At 34.9% G+C, this 16,595-nt stretch overlaps 1 protein-coding gene across 1 annotated transcript in view; it reads right to left on the reverse strand.

The window, feature by feature from the left end:
* Positions 1–4,031: 4,031 nt before the first annotated feature.
* The window catches only part of TMEM47 (transmembrane protein 47), a 29,308-nt gene continuing 16,744 nt past the window's right edge, over positions 4,032–16,595 (reverse strand). The window contains exons 2-3 of the mRNA XM_032286196.1: positions 15,802–15,942; positions 4,032–7,457 (exon numbers count right to left, since the gene is read on the reverse strand). Of these exons, the coding sequence (XP_032142087.1) occupies positions 7,279–7,457; positions 15,802–15,942 (320 nt within the window). The 3' untranslated portion in view covers positions 4,032–7,278. The remainder of the gene's footprint in view (positions 7,458–15,801; positions 15,943–16,595) is intronic.

Below are 16,595 nucleotides of genomic sequence, written 5' to 3' on the forward strand. Positions count from 1 at the left end.
TGCCTCAGCATCCTGAGTAGCTGGCATTACAGGCGACTGCCACCATGCCCAGCTAATTTTTTGTATTTTTAGTAAAGACAGGGTTTCATCATGTTGGCCACACTGGTCTTGAACTCCTGACCTCAGGTAATCCAAATGCCTCAGCCAGATTTCTACTCTTTCCCATACCTGCACACTCTTATAACATGCAGTCATGACTAAATGGCAGCACTTGGAAGATCCAACTCTTTGACTTCCTTTTCCTATTAAATAACTTCCCCCAATCCTTACTCTTTGTATTTCCATTAGTTATAAATAATTCTAAAAGAGCTCTCATTTCAAAATAGATACTACACAAACCATTCAAAGTATATAAATGCATGTAATTTATAGATATTTATACTTTCCAATAAAAACCAGCCCAACTTCAAGAAAACAGCATATTACAAGTGCTTCCTCCATCCAAACAGCACAATAGTCAAACAAGCCTAATTGAAGCCAAACAGTACTTTTGGTTTGAATGAGCATACGGCTTAAAGGTTGTGTCATCTTTTAGAGCATTTCTGATTCAAAGATGTCATGCAATGACAGTAGCAGTAGTTTGCTGTCTGTACTTTGGCTCATACTTGAAACATCCTCAAAGCTCAAACGCCTGGCTAAATATGCACTAATGTTTATTGACTGAGACAGGCAGGGAAAACTTTTTTACTCAAGCCTGAACAGTGGGGGAAAGTATTTCAAAATATTCCATGTCTTGCAAGTTGGTTGGAAAGATAAGTGCTAAATACTGAGATTTGCACAGAGAAATAGACTGAGCAATAAATTTTCCACAATTCGTCTTCATTAAGAAGCATTGAAACATGCTAATGTCTTCAAATGATATAACTGGAAATTTTATGAAACATATATAAGGAAACAAATCCCTATAAGGATTTTCTATATTGTCAAATTTATGCCAGTGTGTTCTAATGGGAAACAGTATTTGTGCCTTGTGGTCAAATGAGAAACGTATTTTTCATGATTATACGTGTTAAATGTTTTGTTACAACTTAATTTGCTGCCTTCACACAAACCATATGCCTCAAAGAATTAACACAACCATAATAGCTAGATGGTGTTTAAGAGGAGGAATCACCTAAAAGTTAAAAATAGGAAAACTTGTGCTTGATGTCAGAAGTTGTCACATTATCTCCGAGCACTGATATGGACAAAGAGGGACCTACTCTCCAAACATGCTTTGATACAGCAGAAGTTTGCCTGGAAAGGTTACCAAGCACGATAGTATTATCTGCCTTTTTGTTAACATACCGTGTCAAAGACCAGCAAAGTAGTGTTTCTTCCCCATTTAACTCTTAACAATGTAACTCTCCATTCATAAGAATCTTAAATGTTTCCTGCTCAGGTTTAAAACAATTCCTTTGATGTCTTTGTTAACAATATTTTTATTAAAAATTTAAACAGAATATAGGGGTGATTGATTTTCATTTATTTTACCTTTATGATGACAAATTCAAAGCAAACTGAGGGGTAGCCTATGGTAGCATCATTTTATGTGTAGCATTTTAGGCTAAACTCCATGCCTGACTCCTCTTATCTAGTACAAAAGTGCCTTCAGGCCAACATAAGACATAGCTTCATCCATGCAAATTTCGCATATATAGAATTATTTTTTAGATGCAATTTTCTTCATTAATCCTTGTCACATGCAAAGACTGAAGTACTCAAGATTTCTGGTGGCTCAATGGCATGATTTTCCAGTACTTGTTCCAAGCTTCTTTTATAATCATTATTTCTATGAAGTCATTCAACTTGGAAATAATTGCTTGCCAAAACTGAGTTTCTCTGGTGAACCACTCAACACAGCTTTAGTTTTACAAAGAACACCATTCTTTGTGTGCTGTTAATCTTGGCTTAGAAACACCACATATTTTCCTTCCCAACTGAACAGTTCAGTTCCTGTTTTCTTAGTTATACTTTGGAACCATTAGAGTTACTTCTAGAATACAAATGTGAGTCACCAAGTTGAAGACTCTTTGAAAACATATTTTCTACATATGTGTACACGTATTTTATATATACATTTTTATATATATATATATATATATATATATAACACTGTGCCCAGGACAACATTCAATAGTTCTTAGAAATGTGAGGACTTCTTACAGTCCCCAAACCTGCCTTATATAAGTCAAACTGTTGGCATTTTATTACATGGAGTTTTGTTATCTAGTCTGATTTTAACTTATTGGGATTAAGGTGCTATGACATCATGACCCAATACTTGATATAGAAGTTAAAAAGTCAAATAAATTAGTGCTTCCTGTGAAAATACTCTTAAGCACTTAATTCTAATTTGTGTTCTTTTAATCTTAGTTAACATCACACTTCTGAAAAGCTATGAACAGAAAATAGTAACATGAAAAGTTGCTAATTTAGGTATTCAGTGGTTTAGTCTACAGAATACAAAATAATTTCACTATCAATTTACTTTCTAACCAAAATGACTTAAAACTATCAAAATTGAACAATGTTGGCATAGCATGTGCCTGATTTCATAAATCAAACTGCAGCAGGCCATATGGCCATTATGGAAAAGTAAATTGAAATTGTTTTTCTGCTGTATGTTCACAGTGAAACCTCTGAAGGCAAAGGATTTTTTCTGGTCAAATTCTAGTGAAACCATGTCTCCATATCTTCCAAATTCAGAGAGACTAGTTCATGGATAATTACTAGGCAAGCCATGTTTGTAAAGGTGATTTACTCAAGAGTATGCTGTATAAAAATGAAAGTACTTATACTGAAAATATAATACATCAAATGAATGCCGCTACTCCGTCAAATCAGAATAAGGCTGCTGAAAAGGAAAATTTCTAAGACAGAAAAACTGTGAAACAGTTAGAAGTTATAACTTAAGTATGTAAACTTTTGAAATTGTATTAAAGATAACAGGCTTACAAGCGATTTATAATGTTTTCTTAGCAAAACAAATATACTGTGATCCTTGCAAAATGTGATGGTTCATATGAGACATGAAAAAACGTCTTGATGACAAATATATATTTTATATTCGAACTGATTTTATCAACACAAGAAACTTTGCTCAACTATCATCCTATTTATGTCTTCAAGAAAAAAAATTGGGGCCAGGTCAGTGATGCATGCCTGTAATTTTAGCACTTTGGGAGGCCAAGGCGGCAGATAGCTCGAGCGTAAAAGTTTGAGACCAGCCTGGGCAACATGGCAAAACCCCATCTTTACAAATACAAAAAATTAGCGGGGCAGGGTAGCAGGCACCTGTGGTCCTGGTTACTTGGAAGGCTGAGGTGGGAGAATAGCTTGAACCGGGAGGCAGAGGTTGCAGTGAGCTGAGATTGTGCCACTGCACTCCAACCTGGGTGACAAGAGTAAGGCTCTTTCTCAAAAAAGAAAAAAAAAAAAAAAAAAAAAAAAAAAAAAAAAGGCATACATGCAAGAGAATTTTATTGCATGTGTGTGTAATTAAAATTGCTTTCCACATACACTCACCATTTATATACATCAAAGGGTGATAGTTTTGGCTTTATCCATTTCTTCACACATGCACGTTGCATATACACAGGCTCATGCACACATATACACTGATTTTTTATTCTAAGAAAGAGATGATACAGATAAGGCTGCTTTAATACTCTGCAAATACTGAAAACTACACAAAGAACAAAATACCATATCAAATCCTTTACTCATTTCCAATTATGTGATTAGAGTTGGAATAAAGGAAGCCTACACTGTATCTCCTTTGTGTATGTTTTAAAAGAAAAGGTTAAAAAATATTTAATAGCATTCCTTTATCAGTGATTGTTTATGTAATGGTTATGGAGAATAGAAGCCTCTTGGGAGATAATTTGAAATAAAAAATTCAAAAATATTTTTAAGTAAAATCGGCATGCCATATTAAGATATCTTCTAAATAATATATATTTTGAAGCAGAAAATGTAATGAATATATGTAATTCAGAAGCCTTGTCTAAAGAGTTTACACAACAGAGAAAACACAAAGTCAAACCACGTCCGTGAAATCACTTTTATTTTTATTTTTTTCCACATAGGTAACTTCATGTCAACTACAAAAATAATGAAATGAAGAACTGATTGTGAAACTGCAAACTCAAAATCACTGGAGTGGTAAACAGGTTTTCCCCTAGATGACTTAAAAAAATAACCAGGATACCATGAATTCATGTCTAAGTAGTAAACATGTCATATATTTTAAAATAATAAATATAGAACAGCAGTACAGAAACTAATAGCATAAACAGCATGAAGTATATTTTATTTTTTAAGACAGATGAAATTTCTAGGCACAGTTTTAGGCATTAAAGAGGACACAGAGGCATAGGTTAGAGTGCACTGCTCTGTACAAAAATACAGTCTGAATAAATTACATTGCTAGCCATACAATTAGACGTCACTTACCAGTCAGTTCATTGCATGTTTAATAATATACAGGTACATGCTAATCCATATATATCATTTATATTCAAACACATAGGTCTCTCTATATTTATGTCTTTAAAATTTACATATTGAACTTACAAAAAGCTAAATAATTGTGCAAGAAATCGGAATAACTAGCCCCGCTGCGTATTTTATGCTATATGTATGTTAGCATATATGTGTGTGTATATACCTATATCTATAGATATAGATCTATGTTCATAGATCTATATCTATCTACAATAAACAATGGGTTTGTTGCTAATAATTCTGCTTAAGAAGACATCAAATAAAGCTAAAGCTGCAAAGACATAATGTTAACGTAGGTAAAAATTTCACTTGTGTTTATTCCGATAGACAAGATTATATTTCAGATGAGAAGCAACAATTTTCCGGTTGTACTGAGACTGTTAGTAATGAAACACTTTCACATATTACTGATGTTAGAAATACAGCATAGGGCTCTTTGCTGAGAAGGGAAAAAAGTCACATAAGAAATCTACTTTTCAGTAAACTGCAAATACATGTGCCTCAACCTATAACATATTCTGTCACTTTGAGCTTGTCATATTAACAGAGAATGAAAACTTGATAAGACTCGAGATATGATATTGGTTTAACAGCACACTGAATCCTCTACTAGGACCAAAAGAAGTGCCTCATTGGTGTCAGCACCGAAGTACTATTCTTTCATTATTTATGAATAAAGAGATCTCAGAACAAAGCATGTTTAGTTGCTGAAATCCCTACCCAAATATCGTATTTCTCATGCTGCTCTGACAATATGCAATCAACTGTAAGACAGTCTGCCCCAGATTTTACTATTTCTCATGAAATTGCTTCAAAAGATTCTATAATACTATCTTTCTGGAAAATTTCCACTCACAATTTCTAATGATTCTATATAGAATCACATATTTTTATAAAAGTTTCTGTCTATGATGTATTTATTTGCTTTTGTCTACCACTGCTAAAGTAAGACTAAGCCTGGTACTTCATATTTGTGATTTTATAGAAAATTCATAAGTGTGTTTTTTATTTAGCATTTGGATAATAAAATAGGGTTTCTTTTTTTTTTTTTGGCTGTTGTTTTTGGCAACCATTCTTAAGACAAGCTGAAAGTAGAACTGTGCTTTGGGATGAAAAATTGTTAAATACTATCGATGTGGTCCTGTTCTTAACAGATTTTGCAATACAGTAACACATAGCTACTTTTTAAGTAATTTTTCTAATACTTCTTTCTGCAAGAGGGCCAAAACCAGAACATACCTTTTTAGTGCCTTTGTTAACAAAAATAATTATTCATAACTTTTATATTAGAACTGTATATTTGATATAAAAATATGTTTATAATTAAGCTATCCAAATTTGTACATTAAACAGAGTTAAAACAAGTTTGCAGCATGAGATTAGTTGCAAACTTATTCCATATTATTAATACTTCCTTCCGTTGAACAGTCAGTAATTCCCTTAACATAAATCCATCTTAAGTGTGTGCACAAATCAGTTAGCCCATCAGTTAACTTCAGAGGACCAGTGATAACCAGATGAATTCTACTCCTCTACTGAGACATTTAGATATTTATATAAATCTATCACTATTCCTTTTTTAAAAAAATGAAGACATTTAAAATACTTGCAAAAAATAGCAGCCTTCTATTTTAATGAATTTTACATAAAATGATCATCCTAATTGCTACTCTTTTGAACTACGGTGCTTACAGAGAATCATTAATTTTCAGATTAACACCACTTCAATTTTTATTCTTAGGCAATTCTATTAACACTTTCCAGTGAAACAGTAAAGAACATACAGCAAAAGCTTTAAGGTACCATACTTTTGTATGGTAAATAAGTATGAATACCAATCTAAGCCTCTTAACAATGTACACAAGGTTAGTGTTCAAACCACTTCACTAGAGCAAATATTAATTTTATGTGTAATAGGCAAATGTATGTGGAGGGTTAGGGAACAACTAATTACCATTTATACTTATGGGTCACCTTCTATAAAAACATTTAAGCTTGTTACATACACACAATTGTTTGCTGCAATGTTTGGCAAATGATGTAAAGGGTACAAAGGCAACTCATGCATAATTCTTTCTGTTTGCCCCAGGAAAAACAGAGATCGTCAATTTTTCCCCAGTCTAGATAGGGCTGAGGCACCAATTTCTAACCACATAATGAGAAGCACATGTCTCCAAGTCTTGACTCTCTTCCCAGGGAGATGCTGACTGCCAAAGCATAACCTCCCATTAAAAAGAGTATTCGTGAAGGTGGAATGTGTACCATTAACCAGTTACATTCACAACTCCCATTAGATGCTGAAGGGCAGGTCATTTTTCAAGGGTTCACTCAAGGAAACCACCAACAACCAATGTAGTCATTGGGTGGGATAAGCAGGTGGTAAGGGCTCTAACAGTGGAATCCCTGTCAACGCAAAGGAACTTCTAAATGTTGCTTAAGCTAACTGCTTCCCTGCAGGCAATAGGAGATTCAGGCAAATCTCATTCCAACTAGTTTCTCACAATTGTTGCTGTCATACAGACCCTTCATTTGTCAAGAAAAATGATACGAACATATTGGAAGTTTGCAGCATTTGCCTATGTCTAATCAGCTCTCTTAATTTGGCAGGTCTCTAAAATGGATGTAAAAGCTGGTTATGATGTTGACAGCCAAAAGGCAAAGAATATTAAATCAAATGAGCAAACTGCTTGATGCTCCAGAAGTGTTTTAGAAAATAGTAAGTTAGAAAAGATGCAGACGTATTCCTTTTGTTGGATGGTGGTGGTTGTTTGTAATTTGTGACTATTGGTTCTAGTAGTAGTCTTCATAGTTCTTAGGGTTCAGGCAATAAAGGATGGCACCCCCAAATGAAAATATAGTTGCACCCCAGGCCAGGCCATAACCCCAATTGAACTCATGGTAAATTTTCAAGCTTACAGTTTCAATGAACTTGATTGGGTAAAGGACCAGGCTGCAAACCTGTAAAACAACTGAAAGAAAAGCAAATCAAAATTAGAAAATGTTATTTACAGCAAATAAAATAATATAAATATATAACTGTATATGTATGAGAGTAACTTTTTAATCAAATATACATAAAAGCCAGAAATTTTAAAGCATTGCTTGTTCTAGATGGTATACTTAAAAATACTAACAATTTTTTTTTGCTTAAACACTTTTTCCCAATATGCAAGAATTACTCTATTAATAAGTAGTAAATCACTATTAGTATTGGTGAAATAATTAGTGCAATATAATAATTTCTATGAGCATACAAAATAGTGATTTTCACCTTCCAAATATAATTATCATTATTATGGCAAGTAGTACTAGCTAAACTAAACTCTGCCACTACCAAAACATGTAAGTAGTTCATTAAGAATAGTGACACCAATTCCAACTAAAACTCTTGTTATTTATACATGCTGTTAAGGAATTAGGAAATTCAAATTAATTTCTGTTATGAAACTGGTCAACCTGTTATTAAAAATGTGCTTTTCATTTTGTTGCTGTTTTGCAATACTAACTCAGCCCTATATGCCAGAAAGTCCTAGCCCGATGTCTTTGCTTACATTACTCTGATCCAAAGCTACTTTCATTATTTTCTTCTCATCCAGTCTTTGTCTCTCATCTTTAAAAACTGGCTTAAAAGTCATTAACAGATGATACTTTCATATCTATTTTCTATCTACTTTCAAAAAAGAATTAAGTCTATAAAGGCAAGATAGATAACGGTATGGGAAAATCTAGGCTAATTCTGGCTACTATGACAGAGGCCAAAACTTAGCTCTCAGTTCCTGGTTAGGCCTGAGTTCTGTCTGGGATAAAGGGGAAATGTGATTAGTCATACCGAATAAAATAAACCAAACTAATCAGGAAGGGCAAGTTTATTTTGTTTTTGTTTTTTGTTGTTTTTACTATCTAAAATAAAATTAATCTTGTGAATATGCACAAGATGTCTTCCACTTAAAATTCATAACTTCCTATGAGATAAATTATGTAATTTTAATTAATTTAACTACAATATATGGGATAGATCTGCTTCATTCTCTACCATATGACAGCTTCCACCCTCAAGAAACAAACTTCTCCCTAAAAAATACGGGGTACTGTTATATTTAGCAGGGGTTGGCAAACTACCAAATCTGGTCTGATTTTGTTTTTGAAAAAGTTTTATTGGAACACAGCCACACTCATTCATTTATGTATTTTCTATGTAACAATGGCAGTTTCTTTCTACAAAAGAAACCACACAACTCACAAAGCCAAAAGTATTTACTTTCTGGCCCTTACCAAAAGAAGTTTGCTAACCCCTAATAAATGAAATAATTTTAGGGGGTAAAATAATTTATAATTCATCTTCAAAGAACAAAAATGTGAATACTTAAAGAAAAGGAGAGAAACTGACAGAGTATATACAGTTTTGATATAGCTTATATTTAAAAAAATACTAGGATGGAAAGTGTGAATTAAAATGGATTTTTATGCTTCAAAATGTACTCTCATCTATTTTTAGCACATGTAAAAGATTATTACCAGTATGATGAAGATTCCTAGAAAGTCTACATAATAGTCATCTTTCTCTCCCATAAAACTGATGAAATATAGCAAATTCAAGAGGCCATGATTCCTCAAAATTTTTTTCCGTAAGGCTCTGGCTACGTGTCAAAAGATCTACCTGGAACCAGATATAAGAATACCCAACATTTCTGCCATGTAGTACAACGCTGCTCTGGGTCAGCACCTTGCCTACCATTACTACTGAAAGTAGATAGATAAGTAATTTCCTATAAAAGGAAAATCTACTGATATCCAAAACAGAAATCAGACCTCGTTTATAGTTTAAAAGTCTCAGAAAAAGTTTTAGGTTGTTGTTAGGACTCAGATGACGGCATATTATAAGGCCCCACACTTCATCTATTTCCAGCTAGTAAGTGCTACAATGAGCATGAATTAAAAAAAAAAAAAAAAAAAAAAAAAAACACTTAGCTCTGTGCCTTTGTGAGGAAAAGGGAGCTTTCACGTTTTAAATATCTTAAAACCAACATGAAGTCAATTACTATCAACCATAACTACGGAGAAAAAAGTTCCAAAGTTGCCAAGTACATTTCAAAAAAAAAGCAGTTCTCCTTAGGTTTCTATACTCTGGTCACTAGTCAAATCCGTACTGATCCTACCAGGATATGATTGAAACATGAATGTGAATTAGGTATGGTCATTCATTTACTCATTCAGTAAATGCATTCATTCAAAAATATCTGAATGTTTCTAAAGTGATACAGTTTAAGGCATTACTGGTATCAAAAGAGACAAAGCTGCTACTCTCATGGGTAGGCAGTCCATTAGTAAACAAATACAGAATATAATGTCACAGACAGGACACAGGGATGAGGTCTGCTGTTTTAGATCAATTGTGAGAAAAGGCTGCTCTGAGGAGATACTGAGCACAGATCTGAATGAATTAGGGGTACAGAACAACATAGTGGGGACTGAGCATTCCCAAGTGAAAGGCACAGACACTGCAAAACTCCCAAAACAGGAGCACATCTGGTACATTGGAACAGCAGTCAGAAGGCTGTGATTGCAGTACAGAGAGCAGGGAGGGAGAGGAATGAGATACGATGGAAGAGACAGCAGGGGCCCTTGAGGGTTCAAGGACAGCCTGTGAACCATAGTTGGGGTCTAGATTTTACTCTAAGTGTGATAAGCAGCTGGTAGAAGAGTTTAAGCAGAGGAATAAAAACTAATCTGAATTACTTTAAAATGACTACACTGCCTTTTTTGTGAACTGACTAGTCCCTGGAGCGAGGTGTTTACCTAGGCTGCTTATAATATTCATTTCAACGTGTTTTATTTAGCAAATATTTGGCCTCCATGGTATAATATATTATTTCCCTCTTGTGGAAAAATGGAAATACAACTCCATTAGGCTCAACTGGCGTACTCTCCTGAACAGCTTTCTTAGACTTTTATTGTGTTGGAGCCCAATAAAGACTCCTGTAAAATGCTTCGTGCCTCTGAATTATTTGACTCCCTTTGGAATCACAGAGAAAAGTGCATATAGTAGCAAAACTGAGAAAATTATAATTCTGCACTTGTAAATAATTTTATCCATGTAATAAAATTCACAGATGTAGGTAAAAATGCCTCCTTGCCTTTCATTGATGCTGTATAGGGAGGAAAAAAAAAAACATAAAGAGTTCAGAAGTCAAGAAAATGCCATCATACTGTATTTCTATTTTACTACCAATCAATGAAACAAAATAGGCATTGGATATGGTATTCTCTATGCTCTACCTTAAAGCTAACATATGCACAGTTATGGCACATTTTAGAATCTGAAGGGATTTGGGGTTCATTTTATGCCCCCCGTATTCTTTTGAAAATAAACAGGCAATGAAACTGCTAACGGTGAAATTATGTGAACCAGGGGCATGATGGGAATGTAGATCTAATAATTCTTGTGTTTTATTCTAGTTTTAGGGGGATATTTTTCATTGTTTTCAATATTAAAATATTCAAAACACTTGGTATTGAAATATTCAAAATTTTCTTCTAAGGAGTATATTTCAGTGTTTTGACAAACATTTATTGGGTGCCTACTGTGGGCTAGGTGAAGGGGATAAGATAGGTAAGACATGGCCCTCGCCCTTTAATGAGTCATACTCTGTTAGTGGAGACAGGCACACAAGTTATTGCAAATCAACACGTTCAACAGCAATAGTAGAGGCATGTTTATTTACAACACGTTCAACACACATTTACTGAGCTCCAACACTGTGTCAAGTACCAATTCAGCTTAGAGAAAGAAAGGAGGGCTTCAGAGGGACATCATTTGAACTGGTTCTTAAAGGACGGATGAAAGTTGGTCAGAAGAGGCAGTGGAAAGAAAAGACCTCTAGGAGGATGAAGCAGATTATATAGCGCTTACAGGTATAAGAGAGTATAGCTAGAAGCAATGCACAGAGGTAAAATGAAGGGTGCATGCACAGGGTTGTTTTGTTCATACTATAATAGCACAGTGTTTCATAAAATATTAAACTTTTGTTTCTCTAGGAAGATATCTGAAAGGTTATTGTAATTGTGGATGTGGTTGGTGTCCTATCCATATATTTTTTTTCCTCACCACTTCAGTACATGCTAGTCTGACTTCCAATTGCTAACACCTGCATTTCTTTGTCTACATTTCCTCTGGTCACTAAAGCTACTTCGGTTGCCTATGGGGCAGGGCAGGTCCAGAAAATTAACACTGTTCTCCTTTGATCATAACTGATATTCCTTAATCAATGAGTCTCCAAATTTGGTGCATTAATACCCCCGCTCCATAGCCTTCCGAATGAGCTAATTCTTGAGGTGCGTGTTCTACACTGGTTTTCAAAGAAGATTAAGCTCCAGCTGCTTCGAGTGTCAACTGGCTTGATAATGTAACCTGGTAATGGCTGCTTTCCCAGCCCTGTCTCATTTTCCACACCCCTTGCCATATCTCTTCTTTTACCTGCAAATAAAGTATATGCACTTGATTTCTTGTCTCGGGGTTTTCTTCTGAGGAAATCAAAGGGGCAAGTGACAAGACCATAAGTTTATTTCACAAGGAGACCTCATGTGTTATATCTAAGACAGACTACAAGGGGAAGAGACTAGAGAAGGACAGGCCCCTAGAAGGTCATTCAGTGTGTGGGGACCTGTGGGCAGTGATGACTAAGATGTCATCGGTGGCAAAGAAAAGTCAGGGAATGTAAAGAAAGACTAAAAGAAAGAAATGAAAACCTAGATTCTCAAGAAAGGAAAAGGAAATCACATAAACATCTTAAAACAGTCAGATATTGCCACAGAAAAACAAAACAAAGTAGGAGAAGGTCAAATTTGGGGACTGAGATGTTCCATTTAAGGAAAAGTTGTGGCAATAACATTGGTGTAGGAGAAGAAGGTATAAAATTAGGAGATAATTTAAAGGCAAAGGTTGATAGGCCCTACCAGGCAGGTCAGTCCCTAAATATAAAATATACATAAAAGAAACAATAATTTGAACAATTAAAAGCATTTGCCATTGAAAGGTTCATACGAAGATATCAATTTTTTCTTAAAATTTAATCTGTAACTACTAATGGTAGCAGTATGAAATTAATTATTGGGTACTGATACTGTAAATTGTTCTAGTCAAAGTATAATTTGATAACAGTGCAAGAAGTTAACATGGAATCTAAATATTGTGAATAGAAGAATTCCCTTTTAGTCTGCAATCTAAAGTGGACACTGATTTTTCTACCAAAATCTAGACTTGAAAAGGCTCCAGCTATCTCACTGTGACTTATAGGATGGTGATGAAGGCTGTAAAACATAAGCCTTTAATCAGAGATAGCTCTGAGATGGAAATCAGCTGTAGGACCCTGAAAAAAATCATTCTACATAAACAATATTTATAGGAGGCTTTCTGCAGATATAACAGAAAGGAAGCTTCCTTAATAAAATAAATGGGAATTCTGTATTTAAAATAGAATTATAAAAAAGAATTTTGTGCAATTTGTATTAAAGACCTTGGGAAGAAAAGAAACACTCGTCCTACATTCTTGTGGGACATACAAATAACCTGTGGACAGTTCAAAACCAGACAATAAAAGAAGAGAGCCAGGAAAGAGGCAGTCCCTCTAATTTCACCAAGACTTTAGTGAGAACTGGATGCCAGTTATCAGAATCAAGTCGTATTTTACCTACCATTGTCAGTTACACAAAAAGAAATATGCTGTAATCAACTGCACTGGAAATGTGCATAGCTTTCATGATGTGCTGTGGTTCAGTCACGCTGCACCAATCAGTTTGTGGTCTTTATGGCATCTCAAGTACTGAATTCCTTCAAGTGATGCTCCCGAGAAATGGAGCAACTGGCGTTACAGGATGGACTCCAACCGCAGTGCGCAGCTGGCAACTGAATTCAAAATCAAGGCTGATTCTGCACTGTTTTTTCCAATATGTGATATGTATTGAAGTAAAGATAAACTGGGGAATCCTCATTCGGGCTTTCAAGTCATATAGGTATCCTCAACTAAAACCCTGGTGGTACAACTTACTAGTTAAAATAACCATGGGAAATTATTTAACTTTTCCAAACCTGTTTCTTCATTGATAATCTGGGGAAAATAAATATCTAACTTTAAGATTGTTATATCAGAGAAAGTATATGTTAACTGTCTAGCACTGTGGCACATGATAGGTGCTTAATTAATCATTCTTATCAGCATTAGTATAATAAAAATATCTAATTCTGACGTCTAGACTTCTAGGACTGGTGAGAAAGAGAGTTGTGAAAAAAAGGACAATGTTTTAGATGGGCTATAGCAATGGCTAGCTCTTAGCTCATCTAGCAACTATTCAAGAAGGTTAATAAGCCCACCCTAAATAAAAGACCTCAGAGAAGAAAGAAGACCAAATCTCGAAAACCTGTTTGGCTATCTTAATGAGACTTAATTATGCATTTTCAGTAAAAAACCTTTAGAGTATATTTTCTAACACCAAGACTGTATACTTGTACAGTGTAGGTGCCCAACATATTTATTAAATAAGTACAAACATAAATACATGAAATAAACATCATTTTGATACTTATTACTTTTTTGAGCTTTTTTAGTCTTAGCTTTGTAGTCATCTGAAGCCAGCTGCTTCCTAAGACCTCAAAAGAGAAATGGCTTTAAAAAAAACCAAAAACCTGAATTACAGTTACTTATTTGTTTACATGCCTGTTTTATGCCACCAGATTAGAAGCTACAAGCCTTAGTCACTTTTATATCATTCATTCAAAAACCATTTACTGAGTGTGTATGAGTACCAGGCATAGCACAAGATACTAAATCATGTAAGTGTGAAGTCTTGGGGAGAGATGTTTCCAAGTGGTAGTAATATGTCTGTTTTGATTTTATGTACTGCACACGTCTCAGCAGAAAAAAAGTATTTTTTCTTTTTCTTTCTTGAGACAGAGTCTTACTCTGTTGCCCAGGTTGGAATGCAGCAGGGTGCCATTGGCTCCCTGTAGCCTCAAGCTTCCAGATTCAAGCGATTCTCCCACCTCAACATCCCAAGTAACTGGGACTAAACATTTTTTGAAATCGTGCTTTCTACTCTATTAGTGAGTATCTGTGGTGAAACTGTGCCCAGCTTTATAGGTGTCTAATACTACGTTTAGCCTGTAATAGGCACCCAAGAAATAGTTGCATGAATAAGTAAGGGAGTCCAGTGGTTAATGAACCACTAGTTTAAGATCCAGAAGCCTCCCAGGCCCAGGTCTGCTAGTAGTTACTATGTGATCTTGAGCAAGTCACCTGAAGATTTCAATTAGATGTACTTCTGGGTTCCTTCAGCCCTTTGGACCTTCGTTTTTATGACACCCCCAATTCTTACCAGCCTTCATGGGTATAAGAAAATAAATACGAACAGTAGGGGGCAGCAGAACACTCCTGTTTTGTATTTTTAGCTCAAACTACCCTTTAAATCCTGAGAAATTTAATCTATTCCAATCTTGAAACAGCTTTTAGAAATCCATCTAACAGGTTTTGTCAGTGTCTTCATTATTGACAGTCACAGAGGCTTACTTTGCAGTCTTCAAACCAGATATGACTGACAGGGTAAATTGAAGGCACCACCGAATGTTGCAGTTTGACTCAAAGAGAACAATATATTCAAAGGTATTTTTATAAACGAAAATTAAAACTCACAGCAAATCATGTATTGCATCATGCATTGGGCTTTTAGTCAGCAAGCCCCTTTTCTAAATAGTCCTCTGTCTTTTCATATATTTTAATCCAAGCTGTGCTTCATAGAATGATGGTTGATAAATTAACATACAATTGACTTCATATAATTGACTTGTCTGATGGGTGGAGTTATACATAACACATTTTCAGGATAACTGTGTCGTTTCAAAGAGATATGTATCTTTAAGGGTACAAATTTTGGATTTTTTTTTTCCAGTTCCTTTTCAGAAAAACATAATGCTGCCTTCAGATCACCAGGGGAACAGTAAAAAAGGGGGAAAAATGGGTGTAAAAAAAGATTGTTAGTAAATACACCTGCTGCAATTCCTAAGGTAATAGCCCTGTCAGGCAGTATTATTTATTCATGCTTTAGTTAGAGGTTTAGAAGTTTCCACTGTGCTATGTGAAATGCTTAACACACTGAAAACTGATTATCTGATAAATCTTTAGCCAAGTTACCTTAAAAATATAGTAAATACCTCTCAATTTTTATGTAAGGCAGCAAACACATACCTCTTCTGCATAAGAAAGGAGGATGGTAGAAAGGTTCATGAAACTTTAATGCTCATTTGAAAGTAATTCATCTGTTTACCTGCTGCAAAAAGCATGACCGCAACAGGTCTATAGAAACGCCTTCGAGATCCCACGCAGATAGAAATCAAACCCACCAGGAATGCAATGAGAATGATGGCAGCGCCGCCCAAGAGTAAAGCCAGTGTAGCAATCTGCCAATCTGGAAAGAAAAAAGAAATTGTTTTTGAGTAGTAAGTCCTTAAAGAATCAACAGAACTATGTTCAGCAGCCTTCACCTTGCAATAGTTCGACAGATGTGATTTTACTGCACGCTAAGCATCCTTTGGAGTTTGAAATGTTGTACAACAAAAATTAATAGGAAATGTCCTTATTCATAAAAGTCTTCTATGCTAAGCTCAGCAAAGTTTTTAGACCAGGGGTCTGCCAGGAGTTTCTTTCAAGGACTGTTACGCATTCATGTTAAATCAGTGTCCCCTCCATGGCCCATTTTCAATGTTATTATGATTCAAATTTTTATTGAGGTATAAAGTTCACAAATCTTAAGTATAGAAAGTAGAGAAGTTGAATTTTTATAGATATTTATACACCATTCAGACTAAAATACAGGACATTTCTATCACCCAGACTGTTTTCTTGCACCCCTTCCTAGTCAAGAATCACCCACCTATCTGGGTTACTGAGGACATCTGTCACCACAGACTGAGTTTTCCCTATTCTTAAACTTTATATAAATGGTATAAACTATTTTGTGGCTGAAGTTTCTCATATTCATCCATGTTGTTGCTTACGACAGTACTATATTCTTTTTTTATTGATATTTCTTAGAAAGCCTTCCTTAACCATACAAACATC

Source organism: Sapajus apella, unplaced genomic scaffold (assembly GCF_009761245.1).
Source record: "Sapajus apella isolate SASKATOON/1434 unplaced genomic scaffold, GSC_monkey_1.0 scaffold17, whole genome shotgun sequence".
NCBI classification, from domain to species: Eukaryota; Metazoa; Chordata; class Mammalia; order Primates; family Cebidae; genus Sapajus; species Sapajus apella.